We start from the raw sequence: 23,996 nt of genomic DNA on the forward strand, positions 1-23,996 counted from the left end.
GAAAAAGCCATTATCAGTCTTGTCTGTCCGAAGGATGAATTTCAGCAGAATGCAGAGTAAGGACCTTTTTTTTTTTTTTAGATTGTTTTAATATGAATTCTCTATTTGATAGCCTTGACTTGTCTTCTTCTCACACCCTAGAGCCTGGAGCTTCCACACACTTGCTAAGCATTATGCGTGTTTTGCTTCTTCATTACAAGTTTTCCACCTTTTGCTAAATGATTTTTACTGAGCAGTGCTTCACGTTTCCATATTCTAGGAATGTTTGTTCAGGTAAACTGCCACCACAAGTTAAGGATATCCATTACTGCTTACTGCAACCAGGAATTAAAGTCAGACCACTCTTCTTTAAAGGATGAGTGAGTAAAGACATCTCATTAACAAGCAAAAAGTCCTATGGATTATCGCGATCCAAAGATCTTCAATCCAACACAGCCGACGGTGTCTAATGAGCCTCTCTCTAACATCCCTGCTTTCCACATGGAGATTTATAATACATGAGAAACCAGGAACAACAACAGCCAGTTACTCTAAAACAAAAGGAAACCCAGGTTACTGACTCAGAACGCCGGGTTTCTGGATTTTAGCCTTCGGGTGGATGACCACGAAGAATGGGGAATACACTGGAATTTGGGTTGGGATGATGGAAGGGGGTGAAGGAAACACTGTTCTGCCCTATGGTCAAGATTCACGTTATTTGAGCTTCTTGTGACTCTTTTGTATTTTTTAGAATTAGTACTGGACAATCAACTTCTGATTTAGGACAAAATAAAAGCAAAACGCTGGTTTAGCAACAGAATATAAACTCTTTGTGAGTTTACAGCTGACAAAATTTGTGGCCTGAGGAAAGAGCCTCTACCAAACTGCAGATTGCAGTGGGAACCAAAGGTGCCCTGGAGGAAGACACTGTGCAGTCTGACCACTCAGGGATACGACCAGAAAGGCAAAACATGAACTACTGCAACATTAACTCACGAGTTCCACAGGATTCTGACAGGTTACAAAACTACCACAGAACTACTTATGGGTAAAGCAGGTCTTGGTACCAAAAGCTGATGAAGAGCCACTGTGTCATTGCCCTGAGTGCACTCAGAGGTCACCCAGACCAACGAGCACAGCTATAAACCCCCAGTATCAGTGGTCACTGCAGAGCCATTATGGCCCAGAAAACCAGGCAGACCATTTTAGCTCTACTGAACACATTTTCACATTCAATTTGTAAAATGGAGAACGACTATTTCTGTTCCCTAGTCATACTTAGCAAGGCAAATATTCTAGCTGTGAATTTTGGGGGACAAGAGTTATGGTTTATCTTTTTTTGTACAGCACATCTAACAAATAAACACCCAAATTGGTTGGAATCTCAGCACAAAATCAAAACAATCTGGTGAACAGGATTAGCCAGCTTCTTATATCCAACATCATACTCCAATTTAGACCAAGAAGAGTATTTGTATTTCAATATCAGTCTTGCACAGCAGTAAATTAGAGAACCTGATATTGCAGCTGGAGATGGCAGCAATGTAAATACTTTTAAGGTACACAAGCTGAAATGCACTCCCAGATTTCCCCCTCATTATTCACCTGCTGCTGGAGGGATGCACTAATCCTGCCCATCCCAGGCTCTGCACAGCTACACAGAAACAACAAACTGTGTCAGGAAGTTCTGCTGTCACCTGAAAAACTCTTCCTGAGCACTGTGATAAGCAGGATACTGCTCAGTGACCAAGGATCTCCTCTGACATGATCCCTCACAACTAGGAAAGGTGTCCTTCAGGAATTGCTGATGATGTAGGGTGGTATTCCACCTTTGCCCACTGACTGAAACCAGCCAGAACAAAACAAGCTTGACGAAAAAGCACCTTTATTGCAGTGTTAACCAACCCACTCTCTAAAGAGCCTTCCCTTAATGTGACGTATCTGGAGAAACAAATTCCCTCCACAGCACTTTATAAACGCAGCCTGATTGGAAGCAGCTTCCCAGACAGCCAATTCCACATCTTTAATTCATACAACAGCTTTGCTTGTGCCTGTCAGCTAAAATTCAAGGGAGGGAATTCCATTACTTGCATCTCGTTTGACACATTGCCAGAAGTTACTCGATACTCAGACTGGTTTTATTTCCACCCTGAACTGATTTTTGCTGTACTGCTTTCAGCTACCCAAATTTGAACTCTAAAATTCCAGAGATGGAACATTACATTAGTCACATCTTAACTTCCTTTCTGAATTAAGGGTTGCTTTGGTTCAAAGTCTGCAGCCACTCCCCACCATCCAAGAAATTATTCCTTTGTGATGAAATAATTAGAGATGCAGAAGTCTTTAAGTGTGTAATATAAATTTTAAAAAAAATTTAAAATTATGTTGCTTCTTCCTGTGGAAGCCACAGTACTTTGCCCCATTCTGGTTTTGTGAGAAGGGGAAGAGCTTTGCAGCTTAAAGCCCAGCATGCATTAAACCCACAGTTTTCAGTGGTCTCAATTTCCTACTACAAACAAATGAATCACGAGTTTGAAATTTTTAGCAGAATTCAGGCACAACTCCATCTGTGTTCAGGCTGAAGACAACCAGCTAAAGCAGGATCTGGAGACTCAGGTTTCTAAAGGAAATCTAGATTTCATTCCTGGGCTTGGCCTTAATTTTAAAATTCACAGGGTGCTTGAAGACTGCAGCAATTTCTACTTGTAATGCACTTCAGGGAGATTTGTTGTGAGGAGACTGAAGCCCTCCTATATCAGAATTCCTAGTTAAGAAATATGTGGAGTGGTGGAATTCCCAGTGTTCCGAAGGAGTTAACATTCCCTTTGCACACTGTTCCCTAGGCATAACCCCACCAGGACCACTAAGACCCTCACAAGGAACTCCATGCAGGGAAGGGAGAAGGGTTAAAACATGCACAATGCAGCAACATTTCCAGACATCATTCCAAAAATACACCTGGTGTATCAATGTTCTAGGAATCTCTTTGGCAGCACAAAATTAGTATGTTCTGGTGGTCCAAGACAAAAATAAAGGCAAACACCCCAAAGAGTAGCTGTTTATAGACTACTGAAAAGGAACTTCAAAAAACACAGGAGCACAAAAATGCCCTTCTTTCAGGTTAACTTGCAAGAAATTCAAACTATCCCAACAAGAATTGATTAAAGCCTCTTCATTGTCAATCACAATCTCTGAATTAACATGAAGGAGCTCACTCACACTGCTGAAAATTCACTGGAGACACAAAGAATTTGAAAGCAAAGGGAGAACTGCATTGTGCAGACAACCCAAGCAGGTTTCCTAAACTTTCAGATAAGCAAGGACAGGAATTACTGTTTGCCAAAGGTATAGTTAATCAGAAGTAAGGACACATACCAGTCTTTGCTGCTCCAACAAGAGATCAGCCTCCTCCTTCTCTTTCTTATATAAAATCTCCATTTCTTGTAATCTGAAGATGAACAAAAGGACACAAGTAGTCAGAGGTCATTATTTTCATGATGGGGTTGTTATTCTACACCCACAGTCCCCAAATTTCAGTCATAAGAGGAAAAATCACTGCCCTTGAAAGGAGCTGCAACTCCCTGTGAGCTTCAGCCCTTCACCAAAAGGTCTGGAGGGTTTGTGGCAGGTGCTTACCCATGATTTTTAAAGGAGTTGGGGCACTGAAACCCTACAGCAAAATGAGGAGGGAGCTTTCTGAGCTCCCACAGTGGGTAGCAGAGGTACTGTGTGGCAGAACCTGGCAACCTGCTGCTGACTCCTCTTTGTTTCAGGTAGAAATTCTGAGTTATTTTGTTACCTTTTCTCCATCTCCTGCTTCATGTCAATGCCCTGCTTCTCCAGGAGCTCCCTCTGAGCAAATGTCCAGTCAACTGGCTCCGAGGGAGTCTCAGCTGAGGGTGTTTTCTCTCTTTCTGCCCGTGCTTGCTCTGGGTGGTTGAATCTGAAGACATGATTTTTACCCATGATGATCCGATTTCCTGGAAACAGGAAGAGAAGTTTAACTCTTTCAGGAGTTAAAGGATTCCAAAAGCCCTGAAAAGCATCACTGAAGGATTCATCCCGTTTATCCCACGGGGTGACAGCCTAAGGAAGGATTGCCCTGTAAGATTTCTGTGTACATACAAGTTAAGTAGGGGACAAGAAAAAAAGGAGAGTGGTTTGTACAGAATAGTCACTGCTAGTCAGAACAAGTGCTCCCAGAGGACATCATCACCCTCAGGGGTCCAATCTAATATCCCAGCAGAGTTTATAAAGAATTAAAGGACAAACCTGGGAGAGGGACCAACAGTTGCAGTAAATCAAACACATCACTAAATCCCATTCCTCTCCTCCCACACAGGCAAAAGCCACTTAAAGCAGAAGTTTCAGCTTGAAAAGCCTGACTTCAAACACTGGAACACATGGATGGTGCCTACTTTGCTTTAAAATGTGGTTTATATGTATTGATTTTACTGGAGTCCTACTCAGTGGGATTTAGGGAAGGATTTTACAGCTGCTTTTATACCAATGTCAAAAGAGCTGAAGAAATCTAATCTTGTTAAGCCTTCTGGCTAAATCCTACAGTTATCAGATGTCCCCATGTCCATGTTGGAAGACATTAAAATGTCTCTGCTCTTCCAGAGAGCACATTAATGGAGTTCAAATTTTAACCAGGCATCCTAGTTAAATACACCTCCAAAGTACCCAAAATTGTCCTTATCAATACATGACTAAACCAGAGGATCTTAAAAGTTGTCAGACACCATGTCTATATTTTTCTAATAACTCAATTTTCTAGATGCAGAAGGGAAAAAATGTACTTCTTTAAAGAGAAAATAAATTGTCCAGTCATGGTATTCAATATGAACCACATGCAAACACAGAACAGCAAAAACTGTCCCTCCTTTACTGTCCAATCTGGTACTGAAGTCACTGCACTTGGTTCCACGAAAATACTCACAGTTTGGTACAAGAACTCAGAGGTGGGTTTTGTTTGCTTGATTTTAGGGTTTTTTTTACCAGCAGAAAAATGGAGGAGGGCAGAGAAACACAGAAAGCACCAGAGCTTGAGAGAGACATGCTAACCCCCACAATTTAGGGAAGTCATTCCCTCTTCTCTAATTCTTCCCCCTCATGCATTTCTAAAGGAATGTAGGGGGCTGAGTGGGAAATCTAATGGGAGCAAAGAGAAGCTGTTGTACTCCAGCAGAGGGTCAGATCCCAGCTTTGCCAGGAAACTGGGAATTTTCCATCAGCAACTGGCAGTCTGTCTGCTCTGTCTCACTGAGACTGCCAAGGGCAATAGGCTTGGGCAAGAATATTTGAATAATATCAGGGTAAGCAGCAGGACAGGCAGGATGCTGCGTGGCAGAGAATATTTAAATATTTATTATATTTAAATACACTCAGAGCTGGTGCAGCAAAGGATGCAAGAAAACAAACTGCAGCTGAGAGAAGAACAGTATCAACTTCTGTTCAAAAGCTCCACTCCAGAAAGGTGACCCTGGCCCTTAACAGCACCCAGCATTGTCTACACATGATGGAGATGTCACATGTGGAGAATCTACAGGAAAATCCAGTGTAACATTCCTCACCTGAGCGCAGCTGCACGGGCTGCACCACCCTCTTGCCATTCACGTAGGTTTCTGATCGTTCACAAGGCTCCAAAGTAACAATAACTGCAAAGAAAACAACACTGACGAGTGAGACTTCAGAGAAACAAAAGTGTGCAAGCCCCCAAGGCCTCTCATTTTCTGCCTATCTTCACACTAACACCAAAAAAGTGAATCACTCCTGGATGTCGTGCTGGTTAAAAATAAACCCCACGAGGAAATCAATACTACTGACATCTCCACATATTGCAGCTGGAAATTACGTTTTTTTTTTCATGTTTGCAGTTAACCAAGGTCAGAATGTAACTGTTACACTGGCTGCAGCCTGCAATTTGAAGCTATTATCACGATTTGAAGCTATTATCACCTAAACAAATTCTATTTTCTTCCCCTAAGACTGAAGAAAACAGCGAGTCAAAGCTGATTGTTCTCTTGAGGTCAGAGAAACTTCCAAATCCCAGTATTCCCAGGCCAAGCAGCAAGTGAGGAGTGAAAGATTCAGCAATGCTCTGCCAGTAGAAGCAGGTTTTTACCTTCCCCATTGTTGTTCCTCTCACTCCTGAAGATGCAGTGCTCCTCCTTGATATGGGCCCCGCTCAGGACAATGTCCTGCCTTCGCTCAGCATCAGCTTGGCCGACCCTGGGTCCAACAGAAGATATTTCAAGAGCAAATCAGACACTTTCTACAGCTCTGTGTAGGACAACACGGCCCAGAAATATCCAGGAAAAAGTCTAAACTATTAAGACTATCCTTCAAGTTTAAAGGTTTGAAGTAGCATTTAATTCTGCACTGCAGCTGTACCACAGAGTGGGGGATAACAGCTTCACAAAGGAAAAGAGAAGTTTTCTCTCTCTTAAAACATGTAACTTAAAGAGAGAACTGAAATGTTAAACACCTCTGGATTTCATGCAATTATTTCCCTCCTGTGCATCTCCTTTTCCCTTTAGGAAAGGATGCAGAAGGAAGAACAAATAAATGACAAGAACTATGAGCGGTGTGTTTTCAGCTGGCAGACAGGGATCATCCCTCCCAGTAATCACCATCTGCACTTCAACAAAGGAGCAGAAGTGGCTCAGGAGACCTTGCTGAATAATTTGATGCTTCAGACAGCAAGAGGTTGGCTGCATCCCTGGAGCATGAAGATTTATGCCCATTCCAAAGTCAAGCACTTGAGTAATTCCAGATACAGACAACTCCATTTCCAATCCTAATGTTCATGAACTTGCTCTGCTTATTACTTTACACATTTCTGATGTCAGCTAGCTAGGCTCAAAATTTATTTTTTAAGCCCTAAGCTATTCTATTCATCTTTCTGGGCTGAATTCCCTATAATTTGATGTTCCTTTCAGCAGGCCCAATGCACATTAGAGTAGGACCAGCCCCTGTCTGTGTACTCTCCTCCAGTTGTTCCCCAGGAATGTACAAACTAAGCAACCAAACACAGCTTGGTGCTCCAAAGATAATAAAAATCACCTCTCTCCTTCCAGCTGTCTTGACAACAAATTTTGGAATAAAATCCACTTAAAATTCCAAATGTGGCATTTAAATTTTATCTCATGCATGTGAATGCAGAATACATTAATTGTGCACAAGCATGGATAACAGCTTATTTAAATAATAAAGTGAACACTCATCCATATTCCAGTTGCTATGGTTTTCAATCCTGCACCCATCCAAATCTCTCAGGCATTTATTACTTTTGTTTTCCTACACCTCAGAGGGGATGTCAGCCTGTCTTTTACTGCCCAGGTGCAATAACAACCTCTTACAGCTGAGTGACTGCACACATTACCTTTCAAACACCAAATCAACCTCAAAGGAAATGCATTTCTGTCCCTTTTTTTCCACCTACAGCAATCTCATGCTTCATTTGTACCTGCAAGTTGAACAGCTCAGGGCACAGTCGTTATTTAAACTCGTGGAGTCTCCAGCACAGGGATTTAAGGAAGCAAAGAAGCAACCTGAGAGTGTGTGAGCAGCAACCCTCACCTCGTGATGCCGTCTTTGATGTAGTAGAGCAGACACTCAGACATGAGTGGATCTTCATTAAGGTTCACAAGATGAGGAGTCTGAAAGAGCAGAGAGAAAAAGTTAATTGAGAGCTGAGATGCTGCTTTCAGGCTCCTTCCTGCAGCTGTGGAGGATGTGTAATGATCCAGCAGCGTTGCCATGTTTGAGGTTATTCCATAATGTATTTTTTCCAACGTAACTTCTCGCAGTGAAAAGCATCACAATGTCCCAGTAGAAACACAGCTCAGATTGCTGAGTTATCTGAAATATCAGTGCATAGAGAGAACAAAGGCCTCAACTGGAGAAAAAAAACTTGTAGAGTCTCTGTGAACTTTGATAAGAGAAGTCCAAGAGCAGAAAAGGTTCTTTAGTAAAATTTTGAAACGGACGTGGAATCAACTTTGGCTTTTCCGGGGCAACACAAGTCAGGTGTTCATTTAGCAAAGTCTGTTAACAGCAAAATAAAATCTAAAACTACCAACACTCTCTGATACAAACAGCTAAAAAGCTCTTCATCTAAACTTCTTCTAAATTTAAATCCACTACGGTCGCCAAACCAACCTTCTTTGGTGAAAAAACCCCATTGGAATCAGCAAACAAGTCACAAGGCCTTGGTGTGAAAATCTACCCAGTGAGGTGGCAGTAAGGACAAGCACAAGAGAAAAGGCAAAAATGGTTAAAACATAATTAAAGAAGAAAGAAGATAAAAGAGAAATGAAACTGCTAATAAGCCACTTGTCCCTTTGTTACCCTCAAACAGAATAAGTTTAGCAAAAGGAAGTAAATTTGGCTAAAATTCCTTGGGAACACTGCTGTCCTCAACTTACTCTAGCTGCAAAAAAGTCCACTTGAAGACATGTTAACAGCACTCAGTTTATTGAGGCTCAAAAGCTACTGGATGTTCACAATGAAACTTGGTTTTGAATGAAGAAATTTAATTGTCAATTACTCAATGGAAGATTTACCTGTAAAGATAGGAAGGAGGGAAAAACAAGACAAGCTTTTTCACTCCTAAAAATACAGGGGTGACCTAAAACCGCAGCTGAAGATGTCCCATGCTGTCATCACTGCTCCCTGCATTCAAACCAGCACCTGGAGTTGTGTAAAGCTTTTAAATCAAGAGACAAATGGAGAGAAACCAAACCTCAGCTGTAGTCAACTGCTGTTCCACCACTAGGACTTGCACCCCTTGAACACTTTGCCAACAAAGCTGTACCTTGTAGGTACATGTTTTAGTATCTGAGGGCATTTACTGCAAAAATGGGTCTGTCACAGGCAACAGGGAGCTTTGCAAGAAATAAAGCTCAACAACATGAGAGGTGATTCTGACAAACCCAACTGTGCACTCACTGCACGGGATTAGATACATATTGCTACCTCAGAAGTGTAAAGTCTTTATAAAAAAAAAACAACCTTCACATTTTCTATCTACATCTTCTAAATTTTCACAGCAGGAGCCACAGGTACTAGAAGGAGAACTAATGGAACTGCAAGGATAGCAAGGAACAGAAGCAGATAGGACTAGGTTGGGAGTTTTACTTCTCCTAATAAATCCTATGTGGGTAAAAATAAACACTACCTATTACCAAAGCAACTACTTCATCCAGGTGGCATTTATACACAAACCTGATCAGCTGAAAATGCACCAAAAGAATCATCAAAAAGAGCTGATGGCCTCTGAGGGAAAATCTAAAAGGAGATGAGGATCCATAACATAAGAGAAAGAAATGTAAAGAACACTCATTGAATCAGCGTCTTTCCAAACCTCAGGCACTCCTGGAGCAGATTCCTGGAGTTCTACCTACTCCAAACATCACAGTCTAACACTACTGAACGTGAAGGATTACACATTTTAACCAATTCTGCTGTTCTACATTTCTGTACAAGGCCACTAAACAGGTCCCTGTTTAGCTTTAGATCAAGTTTATTACACACTTTATTGCAAACCAGCACGTTTCAGGCTAAAATATTACCCCCTGCTCCTTGTTCAAAGATTTTTGAGGAAAGTTCTTTTCCTTGTGCTTCTTCAATAATTCTGCTTTACCTGCAGAGTGGGTTTCTTTGCTAACAATAATTTTATAGCAATAGCACTGATTTATGCTCTTTTCCTGCACAGTTGTGCTTCTTTCAAATTTCAGAAAATAGAACTCCTGACAAGCACTGAACAGAATATTCCCCTGCACCCCCTCTGTTCAGTGGTTCACTAGCTCACAATCCCTTTTCCCAAGGGGAAGAAGGATTAGCAAACAAATGCAAGGAAGAGCACCTAAACAAGACTTCAAACATCCCAGGGTGTCTCACAACAGAACAGGGAGAGCACATGAGGGTCACACAGAGCTACTGCAGGAAGTGGCAACAAACTTCAGAGGCAGCATTTCTGGTTTGCTACCAAATCAAGACGTGCAAGGAGCTGCAAAACTTCTCCTTGAGCACAGAATCCTCTGAAGGAAGACACGCAGAAGTTCAACCCTCATCCCCCTCTCCTCTCAGGCCGATCAGCCTTTTGGAGACACGATGCAATAGTTATCAATTTTCTCTACCTTTTTAGGTGAGAAGACTCCCAGGGTTCCTCCATCTTCCCGAATGGCAACTCCCATTTCTGCCAGCAAGGCCTCCCTGGGAGAGAAAAGCAAGATATTGACCATATATTAGGTTTCTTAGACAAATAAGGTCTAATGAAAGCCTGTAATGAATGCATTAGACTTTGAACCAGCCTAGCCAGGGCTGTCACCAGCTCAGAGCACAACAGGGCGAGTTTGGAAACTTTAGTCCCAGAGTTGAGAGGCTGTGGAACAGCAACTTTAACTGGAAGGAACCCAGGGAAGAGCAGAGCTCTCCCTCAGCTGTGCCCCTGCTGTTACACATGGAACACAGAGGTCAGCACTGCTATCCCCAAGCACCATTCTGCTGCTCCTTTGTTTGTGAACACAGTGAAATCTCCATTTTCCACACTCTTCCCTTTTCCACAGACCATCCACATCACAGCACTTCCAGTTCCTGACCTTTCCATCCTAATGGCCTCAGTTTTCCTCAGTTTCTCTTCCCATGTCTCATTCAGCTCTGCAATGATCTTCTCAGATTCCTGTGTGAAAGCACCAGAAGCTGTTTTACAATTCTCCCCAAAGTTCTTCACACAATACACAAAGCAACTGAAGTCTGTGCTCAGTTTGGGCCTCAAAATCATTTCATATATAAAAAGCACTCTTAGCACTTTAAAACTTTCATTTTTTCCCCTTAATTTTTTAAAGGGTAGACAGCCCTGAAGGCAAGTTGAGAAAAAAAGATGACTTCATATCTAACCACAGTCAGGCTTTATTCTGAACCACTTAAATTTGTTCCCCCCCCCTTTCTCTTTTTTTTTTTTACATCTGATTTACAGACATTATTCAGTAACTGGATGCCAAGGAACTGCAGAGACCACACTGTTATTTCCATGGCAACAGCGGGTTTGCAATAGGAAAGGGATGTGCAGTGTGTGCTCCATTCCTGTGGCAGTGTCTCATGGACAAACAGGAGAATGAAGCAGAGATTAAACACAGCCAGCTCTCCCCACTCATCCACCCCTGGAGATTGAGGGGGGCTGTCATAAAAATCCAGAAATCCTTCCCTGTGCTGCCCTTGTGTGAGGTTCAGCTGCGGGCAGGGCTGGGACAAGGCTGCCATTGTCTGGGGGAAGCACTGCCCTTCTGTGCTTCACATTTTAATCCGTGGGGGCTGGGCCAAGACAACACTGGCAGGATTATTCTTCCTCCTTTTTTTTCAACTTTGGGGTAATTTGCTTTTCTGAAAGCTGAGTGCATTTGCAAGTCAGACTTGGCCCACACTAGTGCTGACCAGGCCTCGTGGAGTCTACACTTAGGATCAAATTTTCCACAATTACCACTGCAGCAGAGGGCCCATAAATAAAACCCAAGAATTTAATTTATAATTAATCATAGCTCCAGGCTACAATTAAACCTAAATAATTCTAAAAGCAAAGGTGGTGCATGGACCCAGTTTCTAGCCCACCACTAAGTGCCCTTTTTAAGTGGGTTTCAGACAACATCCTGCAGAGACAGGATCTATTTATTAAGTTCTCCCAGGCTCACTGTCATTTACCCTCCTCCAAACCTACCTTCAAACGCTCAATGGCCTCCTCTCCTCCAGGTGTGGACATGATTCTTTCCTGTATACTGGATACAGATGTTAAGCCCACCTGACTACTGAGAGAGCAGGAGGATGGAGATGCAGTGAGGGACCCCATGGAGGCTGTGGAAAAATTGCCAGGACGTTGATTCTCGGTGGCTAGCAAGTATCTATGTTTATTGTTCTGAAAATCTTTCAGATCTGGGAGAGAGACACACAGACAGAGGGAAGGCAGGAAGAGGGGGAAAAGGAAAACAGGAAGGGGGAGGAAGAGGAAAGAGGAAAAAGGAAAGGAAGGAAATACCAGTGTAAGAGGAAAGCATTTAAGCAGCAACAAGACAAGTTTTGTAGTTTTTAGATGGCAGTTCTGAAACAAATCTTTTAATACTAGTAACACAGTAACCCAGCTCAGACCCTGAGTTTACTAGGAAGGACTGCATCATAAACCCTTCTGATCCAAAAAGCTTGAAAAAAACAACTACACACTTGGCAAAAAGAAACCATCCTACTCCTCACTGAGCACTGAGCTGAGCAGCACAGAGCTCAGAGTAGGACCAGGTTCAGATCCTCAGCAGATAACTGACACTGTGGGCTGAACTCAGGAGAGACACCAACTCCTTAAAGTCAGCCAAACATTCTCTTCCAGACTCCTTCAATCTAAAACACTGAGTAAGTAAATCTTTATCTCAGCAGTGGTTCTGTGGGAAGCACCCAGACCACAGCACAAAGAACTGCCCCTCCTTCAATTCTCCCTGGGGAGGATGGGAATCACCTGCCAGCCCATGGCAGGGAAAAGGGAACACAAGTTCTCAACATTATTGTGTTCCTTCTTAACCTCCCTTATCTGAAAAAGGGAAATTTAACATATCTGAGTGAAATATCTGATAATGCTCTCATACTTCAGAAGGTGCTTTAAAGCTTTTTGGTTCTTAGTTTAAAAAAGAAAGGCCTTAAAAAAAAAATCTAAATTTTAATAAGGCAGCTTTTGTAGCCTGAAAACCTGGAGGTTTGAAAGATGACACTTTGATAAACAGAGAACAAGGAATAGCTGCCTGAATGATTTAAGGACAAATATCCAGTGGAAATTTATTTTAATTTGTCTTCCATATGTCTGTTAACAATATGCTCCGAATAATCACACATCTAAAGAAAAATCCTCTACCATGAAAATATCAGACAACAGAAGAGCTCTGTTCCAATATTTTAATAGTTTTAAATTCTATTTCAAAGACAAATCCTTTGAAATAAGTAACTTCAGGAAAGGAACAGGTCAAATCAGGCCTTGAAAGTTATAAACAAGGGCATCACACTTATAAAAATGAGATGCCTAAATTTCCCTGTCCTCCTCCATCTCCTGTCCTCCTCCCCTGGCCAATCCTGCCATTGGCAGCCTTCTGCCCTCCTTCACTGCACACTCAGCCTGCTCTTTCAGCCTCGTGGAACTGGGGATTGCATCGAGTCAGTTTGAAAACCACCATCTGCAAATACAGGAGGCAGGGGTGGGAGTTCAGCAGAAGAAAAGCAGGTTAAGGAAAGGGAATGCTGCTGGGATGAGGAAAGCAGGCATGACAGAGCAGGGATGAAGTCTCAGAAGGCCATGCACTCCTGCAGAGAGAGGAAGGGGCACTTGCAGTCGCTGAGTCCTGAACCCTGCACACCATGCACACACTGCTGCAGAACCTGAGACCTGCACACCATGCACACGCTGCTCCGGGGGCTCTGCTCCCACCCCAGCACATGGCACACACTGGAAGCAGCACCAGAATGTCAGACAGGCCAGGATGAGTCTTTACACCACCAGTAGCTTTAATTTTAGGAAATATCAGACAGATCTCTCTCATCTGATACTGAGTGAGGGCGAAGGAGACTGACTGAAAGAGTTTAAAGAGTCTACTGACCCCAAATTGCCAGGGAATACACTTCTCTTGCAGTGGACTCCATCTATTCCCCTTTCATGGAAGCAAACACCAACAGAAATAAAATCTTCCTTGCTGACTGGTTTTAACCCTATCAAATTAATCACCTGCAAGTATTCAACCTCAAGTTGAATTCAACCTCAAGACCTTCATCAGTATAGGATGCTCAACCTCTTTCCTTTTTTTTAAAGGACTATACAAAATAAATAAATCTCAGTGTCCAGGAGGAACTGGACATTTTATCTTGAGCTCATCACCTGACACATTTCAAACAAATATTTCTAGTTGGAAAAGAGCCCTTAAAATGCCAGCAGGAACTGCTCAACTGAGTAACTTGAGTAAAGATTCGAGAAGAAGATTTTCTACTTCAAATCTAAACTGTTCACTGTCATGAAAACACACTAAAGAACTACCACTCCCTCTTCTGTGTTCTGGTACAAAGAAAGCAACAGATATATGTTGCATTTTAAACTTTGCACTGTTTTTTGCCTGTGGACTCAAATCTAAGAAGTGCTGGTGAGGCTGGTTTTCATGGAACTGCACTGCATTCCAGTGAGTGTTCTGTCTGGGATTTCCCTGTGAGAAATGCTGGCATGCAAAGCTCTGTTAAAAGCTGACCCAGAGAAAGCAGGTTAAAGAGAGAACCACACAATACACACATTTGCCTCCACTTCCAGAGTATTCATCTCCCATTGGATCAACTGAAAGGAAGCAGGAGGGAAAATACAAGAAGGATCAAAATTGAAGGTTCACTAGCGACACAGGAAGGGAAGAGAATTCTACTTGAGATTTAAAGAAACAAAACACAGTTTTTCAGTAACAGTTTCTTCAGTTTGGATTTAGAACCAAAACCCACAGACTGTACTGAGCATGAAAACACTTGTATTTCATTGTCTTCTGGCCCCATCCTCTTGGAAACAAGCAAACAAAGAGGTAAATACATGTTACATGTATTTAAACAGCCTGTGACTAAGTAAGGGCTTCTGCTTCACAGATAAAAAGCTCTGATCAGAAACTGGTGCAACATTCTTTTGGGGTTTTTTTTAAGTCAAAGAATATTAAAATCCACTGGAGCACACTGTGTTTTTATGGGCATTTCCTTCACTAGGGATGAATTCACTGCTCATACTATAGCAGAATGCAGCAGCTACAGTTTCAGTTCATTAGCTTTGTTTGGAATGAGGACAAGGAAATTGGGCACAAGTGTGCTCTGGTGCTTTAAGAGGTTGCTGGCAAAGCAGATCAGTACAAGACTACTCTGCCAACCTAACTCAGAACCTCCCAAATGGATTCATTAGTTATTCACAAGCAGCTGTTTAGCAGCTATTTCAAGATGACAAATGATTTGTCACTCAGGACATTGTCTGACATGAGCCATTGTTTCCTTTTCTGAACGAGGATGGCATTGAAGCCAGGTATCAACCCATAACCCTAACCCTTTAAGGGGGAAGAAAAGATGCTTTTTATTCTCAGTATGAAACTGAGTTTCTCTATCTCAACTCCTTTCACTGGCAGCCAGACAAAAAGCCCTCCATAACTCACCAGGGCAGCTCCTGAATGGGTAAGTTCTATTACACAAAAGCATTTCCACAGTAATAGGAAACTCAAACTCCTTGTTTTTCCTTGAGAGTTTGAAGGTGGCAACTCCACAGACAATCCTGGTTGTTTAAAGACACAAGAGGCTGCCATTTCTAAAATGTCACATCTTACATATCAGCACCTATATTTAAATCTCGTGCTTTAAATCCCTTTCTCTCCCAGGCCCAGCTCTCCCTCCTCTGCCGCAGAGGCCAAGCTCAAGATGGTGAGGTGTGTTTAATCCACTTACTGTCGATAATATCTCCCAGCCCTTGGGCACGCAGGAGATCCTTCAGCCTCGTCACCTCCTCCTTCAGCTCCCTCACCAGCTTGGCGTTGGGGTCCTCGTTGATGACGGCGTTGCACTTGATCTGCTTCGCGCGGTCGGCGTATCTGCAACCGCAGCACAGCCATGAACCCTCCCAGCCACCAGGGAACTGCTGCTGGGCCACCCAGCAGTGCAGCAATACACAACAGAGGACCCTCAGCTTGCAGCTGGATGGCAGAGGAGCTTATATGGCTGGATTATATTCAGCCATGCGTTTGAATTCATGCTTAGCACAGGGTACGGGAGCAAAAAAGACAAGTTCTGTTCAAGATGGATTAACAATATGTGTGACAGACAACTTTTTTGTCCTTTATTCAGTGCTTTGACCAATATGCTCAAGTTTAAGGACAACACTGTTGCTATGTTCTTACACACCAACACGAGAAGATGAGTTTGATTTTTCAAGTTAAGGGTAGGCAATAAATCCCCAGCTCCCTATAGACTGGGGTTCCTCTTTAGGGTAACTGAGTTCTTGCCAGCATAGTCTCCTTCCCCACAGATATTCTCAAAGTATAATAACCCAAAGGTTTGAAGGACAAAATATGGCCATTAGAGCAGCTACCCACATCCATCTCAGAGACACAGAAAGTACCTTAAAGTGCTCAGAGTTTCATCATAGTTTATGTCTGCTGGACTGAGAGCAGCAACCATTGCAGTTCTGGAGTTACCACCTAGAGTGAACAGGCAAGATTTTAGATGAAATAACAGTGCACCACCCAGGCCCTAATTACCTACTAAATATCAGTATTTTCAAGAAAATATAGAATTCAAATACAGAATTATAGTCTCCACTGCCAGGAAACACACAGAAATCATAGGAAAGATTTGTAACATTAACACAAGGTGGGACTGTGACGACTCAGATTTGAGTACTAAAAATATTTAACATAGCACTTGATACAATTTTAAAGTGACTTAAAAGCAGTCAGGAAATTCAGTGAGACTTTCTTTCCAGAAGACAGATCAGCCATACCTAGATTTTCCCGGAGAAGCCACGTTAGTACAGAATCCCTGTAGGGTATAAAGTCTGTCTTCTTCTTTTTTTTACTCTACAAAGGAATAACACAGTATGAAAAAATAGACACTGAACAGAAAATTTAGGACATAAAATTCACAGTATGGGTATTGAAAGGACCATGAGAATATACACAAATGCCACCCAAACATGGGGGGCCCACCCTCGGCTGTACAAGTGATTACTCAGTTTGGTATTAGATAACCTGCACCATATTCAGACACCTCAACAGATCATGGGAAGCAGCTCAGAGAATTCCCCTGATGCTCCACCTTCAGAGAGGTTTTGCTGCATGTGAAAAATATCTTCCTGACATTTAAATTCTGTGTACTGACACCATTCCAAGAAAATTGAAGTAGCAAACCTTACATTCAGGCAAAAAACCCAACATCTGCTACTACTCAGACCATCCTACCTTGCTGGTGCAGTTATCCTAAGTTGAAAGCATTAAAGAAAGAGGAAGAAGATACAGGATGAGCTTCTTAACAGAGCTTTGTATGTAATTTCCACATTAGCTTGAACAATACTTTCTCTTCTTGACAACCCAAATGAATGAGAATTGTTTCAATTTTAAAAAAAGAAAAATTTAAAAAGCACTTAAGCACATTCAGCCTGTCCAGCTGTTGAAAACTCACTTTTAAAAGGAGTAACAATAATTTATTTGTTTGGAGCTTTTTGTTTTTTTAATAATAGTTGAGTATCAAAGTAAAAGACACAGTACTTTTCTAAACCTACAACCCTTTGCTTGGATCAATATATGCTCACTTAACACATCATCAAGTCTTGCCATTGCAAAAAAAGCCAGTGATAATCAAACACTACACTGGTATTTCTATAATTTTTAACAGCAAAGCTGCAGTTAGTTTTCTAAAATTATTCTTTCAAACAAAAATAAAATTACTGCTCTGCAGAACTAGAAACTTGCTACGTGAACAGGTCTTCTACACAAACACAGGCTTCTTCTGCAAGGCTTCTTCACAGTTAAACAAACAATGCTTCAATCTGCCCACAAATCAAGGTTCTGCCAGCCTGCATGACCTCCACAGAAGAGTATCAGCACTTTCATCTATCAAAATGCACACAGCTAATTGAGCTGGGAATGTGAGGCCAAGAACAGTGAATGGTTCTGCTGTACTCCCTGGATTTGGCTGTCTCAGATTTACCAGTTGTGCAAAGGTTGTTGCAGGTAAGTAAATGCTGCACTTACCACTTCAGCCAGCGCTGAAATAACTTTGCCCAGAGTTGTGAGGGACTTGTTTATATTTGCTCCTTCCTGAAAAAACAGAGGACAATATTATACAGTAACTAAAACTGTTCAGCCATCAATCTCTGTAGTCTTCAGTTTTGCAACTGTTTTTTCCAGACTTATAAGAGCAATCCTTTCTTTTCCTTTTCATCTGTAAAGCAAAGGCTGGACAGGATGGTTGTGCACCCACTTCCCACTCTCTGCCCATCCCTGCAGTACCTTTAGCCGGGTTCCTTTGGCACCAGTGGAGTCAGCTCGCTCACTCCCAGCCAGATCCACCAGGCTGATCTTGCTGACCTGGAGAGGGAAAGCACAGCAACGTGAGACTCAGAGCAAAGACAAAACTTCAAAGAGTTCTACAGCATTGGAACAACTCTACTGACTAAAAAACCACCACAGTGTCCTTAAAGCTGCAGTCAAACAGCTTTCACAAGCAATTAGCTTGATGCTGTTCTCTTAGGGATAAGAAGTGTCTGGGATTATGTCCTGGTTTAAGTATCACTGTACCCAAAAGGGAGAATGAGGTCTCACATGAACAGAGCAGAAGTCAAAGGGAATTAAGCATTACTGCTGCAGATAACACAGGTATCTCAGAGGAAGAGAAACCACACTTTATCCTGGCTCTGGTGGCACCACCAATAAAGCACTGGCAGTTTGTGGCTTCAGTGAGGCTGGTCAGTTAATGACAATTACCTCTGATAATTAATTTTACAGGGTCTTATCATCTAGGAGGGTTTCTTCAATAAGTGATTTTTTTCAGGTCTGTCCACAGCAGTCAGCTCAGAAATATGAACATTACCTGTATTTCAGCTCCTTTTGCATGTGGAACACCTTTATGTCAGAGTAATAAAAGACAAAAATCTGTTCCATGCTAAACAGTGTGCTTCCTTTTAACATGCTAATTCCAGAAAGTGCCTTAGTCTCACTCATCCCAATTCCTGTGCCCAAATGAAGGAACTAACGAGGCAAATATTTCGCACTGACAAGCAAAACCATTGAAAGTTCTGGGAACAAGACTGGGGAAAAGTAACTTATTTCATGTATCACTCCCCACAGAACCTAGTCCTTAAGGCCACATTTTTCCCTAATCTATATATTCTCCTCCTGCACATGGGCCCCATTTAGTTGTTTTTAGAATTACAATCAAAATCCCATAGGAAATAAATGGGCTCTGTCAAGGCACACAGCAAGTTCACCCTTAAACCACCAGAAAAAAAAAAAAAAGCAATTCTCATTTTCTCATCATCCTGCCAACAAGAATAAGTCACTGCAGGGAAGATTAAGTGAAGAACAGACACAAAACCACTGATCTGTAACACACCTTCTCTGTGGAAAGATCAGTCTCTGTGTCGTGTTTCTTCTGAGTGAAGACAATTGTAAACACAGCATGGGAGCGGCTGCTGGTTTCGTTCATGTTGGTGGCTGCCACAGTCCTGAAATAAGAACAGATATGGGCATGTTCAGAAAAGCACAACTCCTGCAGGGCTGGATGTAGCTGCAGAGCAATGGCAGCAAGAGGCTGGACAGGTGATGTTCTGCCCTGTAAGCAAAACCAAGCCACACCTAATCCCACTAATAAACTCTTTGATTTTTCACTCCTGAGCTAGTCCCATCTTAATCAGAGTTTAAACAGAGCTTTCTCAATCTTTACTGGATAATCCACCTCACATGCAAACACCCAAGGAAATGTGAGCAGCATTTCTGTGAATCTTTCCCACACATTGTTAAATGGAGCCAACAGCTGACATGGAAACAACTACTAATGAACCAGAAACTAAAGCTGGAATGCCAACTTTAGTCCTGACCACTTGAATGAAGGAAAGAGGGGACTGAGCTCACATGTTTATTTATACCAGGATAGTGATACAGTGCTCAGCAAAGGAAGAACTAAATGCTGGTATAACTATTTAGACACTTCATCTCAAGTCTCATTACAACCTTTAAATGTCTACACAGTGATTTGCAGCACTATTTCACCACACAAATCAATACCAGCCTTTTAATAGCATTGATTTCAATAATACTCCTCATTTACATGAGAGGGTTTTTTTAAAGTGCCAATGCATCACAGTGATAAAAATATAAAACACACCCCCATTACTCACCTGGCTTTGTTCCCAGCATCCATGAGGTCTGCAATGTCTGTGTAGGATGTCACTGCCAGCTTGGACAGATCCTCCACGTACGGCCCAAGGAGAGGATGCTCTCGCACCCGCAGATTGCCCTTGTTCTTCGGGTTCAACAAGTCCCTGACTCTCTCACAGTAAATCTCCATGTAACTCACCTGAAAACAGAAATTTGCATGGATAATTTAGTGTTTCTTAAGGCTTCCTCTGCAGCATTTCAGTGTGCCAGTGGTGGAAATTCCCCCAGTCCACCACAGCAGAGCTGTAGGTGGGTGTCTCTTCATTTAACAGCTCAGACACGGGCAGAGGGAAGAAGAGTCACGAGTCTCATGCATCAGATCTCCAACATAAGCTGCTGGTCTTGCATCCATGTATAAATCCCTCAACCATTTCAGAAAACATTAGTGTGCAATGAAAAACTGTGCACTGGAGTTCCCAGTCATCCCTTAATGACACAGCAGCAAATCTGCTTCCTAAAGCAATAAACAAGACAGAGCAAGAGGAATCTGCTTCCAAGGAGCCTCTTATGAACCTTCAAAGCAGACTGAAGAAGGAAAAAAAATTAATTTCTCTGTATGCAGAAGCCACTTTTGATTCTAAAAATTATGGCTATAGTCTTTTGACAATCAACATTTAGGTTCTTCAGCCCATTATTTCTTTCAGAATTACTACACAGGTAAAGGTGAACTAGATTTCTGTTGGGGTAAAAAAAGAGTCACACAAAGGTTTTATTTACGTTTGCCTCAAACATGAAACAGAGAAAAGACATAAAGCTTAAAAAAATAAATTTTTTAAAATAAAATCCATCAAAAATCAGCATCTTAATGCAACATCAATAACCCAGCACCCACGCTCAGTTTGATGTCCAGCACACAGACATCCTTTCATCACTTATCACACTCACCTCTACAGAATATGACATTTCTTCATTGCTGTTGTCATTGATTTTCTCAAACAGCTCCTCACACAGCTGGGGAGAAATTAAACCTGAGTCAGAAATCAGTCCTTTCTGAGGAGTAACAAGTAACTACTATGACATGTCACTGAAATGGCTTTAGAATGAGGGCAGGGGAAGAAAAAGAACCTAAATGCATCAATCCCATGCAGTCTCACTGGGAGGATAATTAATCTCAATTCTACATCACTATCAACGTTATTTTATCTGGTATCTCAACAATTGCTCTGGGTTTCACCAATATTATCATTCTGTGCTATAAACAGGAGTAAGCTGCAGTTCTCTGCTAACTGTGACTGCAATACAAAAATGGCATATCAGCAAGTGTGTGTCTGAAGATGATGTAGGAGAAATTTGGATTAGGTTTTAGGAAGGACTTCACTATGAGGGTGGTGAGGCCCTGGTACAGGCTGCCCAGAGAAGCTGTGGCTGCCCCATCCCTGGAAGTGTCCAAGGCCAGGTTGGATGGGGCTTGGAGCAACCTGGGCTAGCGGAAGGTGTCCCTGCCCATGGCAGGGGGGTTGAAATGAGATGGTCTTTAAGGTGCCTTCCAACCCAAACCATACTGTCATTCTGTGATTCTAAAAAACCAGATCCCCTTCCTGGGCTCTGTTCTACCTGGGGGATGATGCCTGCTTGGCTCTCCTCCTGCTTGCCCATCATGGTGTAGGATTTCCCAGCCCCAGTCTGCCCATAGGCAAAGATGCAGACGTTGTAGCCCTCGAAGGCGTGCAGGAGCATCTCCTTCCCGATGTCATTGTACACACGGCTCTGGGATGCAAAGCAGGGATCTTCAGGCTGGAAAGACATGGAAACAGCATAAACACAGACTCAGCCACCATTCCAGTAAGATTTCAAAAGCAACTGGGTTTTTTTTCAACTTCTATCTTGTGGGTCAATCCCTCAGCAAGAGGTAAATTAGCCCATTTTTACACACAGCTTTTTCCCAAGGCAGCACAAGCTGGAGAAGAATGACAATGACCATGTCACTGCATTGTTTGTGGGGATATCTTACTCTAAATCTGGCATTCTCTTGCTTCCTGAAGTGTTGGATTTGAACATTACCTGCTCCCGAAATCAGGACAAATTTAGCTGCGTTACCATTCTAATGTTGGGATCAAGATTTTATCAGACCTCCTCTGTTCCTTGACGCTGTTTATCTGCTTATTTTCAGGCATTATGTTCACAGTGTTCCTGTGACTGGTCTGTAATCAACTCACAGGGTTGCTCTAAGGGAGCAGTAAGGGAGGTGAGGGGGTTTTGTCTTGAAAACAATCTTGCTGGCCACAGATTTGCTCAGAAATATTAACTCTTATTTCACCACATGAGTTACTAAAATTAATCCCAGAGAAATGTATTATCCCTTCTTTATATATCTTTTAGAAAACAGTGCAGGGGAGGAGTAGGTGGCAGAACAACAGAGTTCTGCTGCAGAACAATTACTGGAAGTCAGTGAGAGCTGAGCACCGATTCACAGGAGGGTGGGGCAGAGGAGCCAGATGAGAATTTATTGCTTTTGCAGCTACTGAAAACATGGATCACCACACTGCCTCTTCAGATATGCCAAGGGAACACAGACAACATCCCTCTTCGAGCTGCAAGAACTCGAGCAACTGTCACTTGTCTAAGAGGACAACTGAATTAACTGCGGCTCACACAATCTTTCAAATATTTACAACTTGTTGTAGCTTTCTGCTCTCCCCAGAGAGGGCAACACAACACACAGTCACAAGCTTTTAACCTGAATGTGGGTGAGAGAGTGCAGAAACATCTGACAGGGGTGCCTTGATCAGAGGGAATGCAGTTAAATCTCATCAAACAACAGCAAAACCAGGTTTTCTTGGAAAAACACTCACCGATGTGTGGGACCAATAAGAGTAGTCAAAGCTGAAGGACTTTGGTGCTTCCTTAGGGTTCTTTGGGTTGATAATACCTACAGGAAATAAAATTCAAACTCTTAGTTAACTTGACATTTAGGAGCACAATTAATGAGCTTGCTGACCCACAATCTGTGATTCTGAGTATTCAGAGTTGCCTCACTGCACAGGAGTAAGAAGGCTGAAGTAAAAGACACACCTTCCTCACACTGGATTTCTGCAGGCCTTATTTCAAGTAAGTCAAGAAAAAAAACCTCCTAAAAGGAATATGTTGTTGCTAAACAAAATTCTGTATATTCTCCACAATTAATGAAAGCTTTGCCAGGCACCTTTAGGTTGGTGGGTTTGGTGGTTTGGTGGTTTTTCCTTCCCAGCTACAAAACACCCTCCTATAACCTTTGCTTGGAGGGGAGTAACGATGGATCCAGCTGTCATTTTAATGTCTGTAGTCTCTGTATTCCAATAATTTATAAGCACAGCCCTTGTTGGAGAAGTGAATCTCTACTGCTTCCTTCTTTTGGGTACTACAGTGCTGGAAATACTTAAATCTGTTATTCCCAGCAGCTGTTTTCAACATCATCTGTGTAAGGACTGTAAAAAGGCCCAGTCCTGAGGGTGCCAAAATTAGATAAATCACCTTAGATTTACACACACCCACCTGCACCTAACACAGCAATCTGCCTTTGGGGATGAGACACCAATTACGATAAGTGCAAACGAAGTCCACGAAGAAAGAAGCCATGCAAAGGTGTCAGCAGCCTTCCTGGGGAGGATTTACATCCTGATACCACTCATCCTAAACAGAAGATGCTTATTCCTCACATATTCATGTCAGTTAGGCTTTTCTTTGAGAAATGGGGGCTTGTCCCTTTCCTTCAGTGATAAACAAAAATTCCCTCACCCACACCTCTTACCATTCCAAACACGAACTTATCATCTTGGTTCACCCAAGCCTCTGAAAACATGGTTACAGAACCCCCATTAAAATCAAATCACTCCTCTACCAGATGCTGTGTCCCTGAGCAGGGCTGTTGTCCAAAATTACAGTGTGGAGAAAAGATCACTGTCTGACTGCAAATAGCAACAGTTGCTACTCTATTTCTCGTGGCCAACTCCGTTTCACTTGGATGCACCTTGTGCTGACATTCTTGCCTTTAAAAAGCTGACAGACAGGCAAAGCCAGTGAATCATTTGCACCAGCACAGTATCAACTTGCAAAAATGCCTGTGGCTTTGGGTAGCAACGT

General features: G+C 42.3%; 1 protein-coding gene across 9 annotated transcripts in view; it reads right to left on the minus strand.

The window, feature by feature from the left end:
* The window catches only part of KIF1B (kinesin family member 1B), an 86,065-nt gene that overhangs the window by 43,891 nt on the left and 18,178 nt on the right, over positions 1-23,996 (minus strand). For 3 of the 9 annotated variants that reach the window (XM_017825704.1, XM_017825707.1, XM_017825708.1), the window contains exons 3-20: positions 22,730-22,806; positions 21,492-21,671; positions 20,823-20,888; positions 19,898-20,076; positions 19,114-19,225; positions 18,012-18,089; positions 17,754-17,819; positions 16,505-16,580; positions 16,124-16,202; positions 15,454-15,596; positions 11,699-11,832; positions 10,587-10,666; positions 10,125-10,200; positions 7,564-7,643; positions 6,107-6,213; positions 5,556-5,639; positions 3,779-3,959; positions 3,355-3,427 (exon numbers count right to left, since the gene is read on the minus strand). In XM_017825704.1, the coding sequence (XP_017681193.1) occupies positions 3,355-3,427; positions 3,779-3,959; positions 5,556-5,639; positions 6,107-6,213; positions 7,564-7,643; positions 10,125-10,200; positions 10,587-10,666; positions 11,699-11,832; positions 15,454-15,596; positions 16,124-16,202; positions 16,505-16,580; positions 17,754-17,819; positions 18,012-18,089; positions 19,114-19,225; positions 19,898-20,076; positions 20,823-20,888; positions 21,492-21,671; positions 22,730-22,806 (1,871 nt within the window). Of the gene's footprint in view, positions 1-3,354; positions 3,428-3,778; positions 3,960-5,555; positions 5,640-6,106; positions 6,214-7,563; positions 7,644-10,124; positions 10,201-10,586; positions 10,667-11,698; positions 11,911-14,284; positions 14,327-15,453; positions 15,597-16,123; positions 16,203-16,504; positions 16,581-16,961; positions 16,980-17,753; positions 17,820-18,011; positions 18,090-19,113; positions 19,226-19,897; positions 20,077-20,822; positions 20,889-21,491; positions 21,672-22,729; positions 22,807-23,996 lie in introns of all 9 variants that reach the window. The other 6 variants (XM_017825705.1, XM_017825699.1, XM_017825706.1 and 3 more) reach the window with 4 other exon arrangements.

This window comes from Lepidothrix coronata, unplaced genomic scaffold (genome assembly GCF_001604755.1).
Source record: "Lepidothrix coronata isolate B3197 unplaced genomic scaffold, Lepidothrix_coronata-1.0 Scaffold122, whole genome shotgun sequence".
NCBI lineage: Eukaryota > Metazoa > Chordata > Aves > Passeriformes > Pipridae > Lepidothrix > Lepidothrix coronata.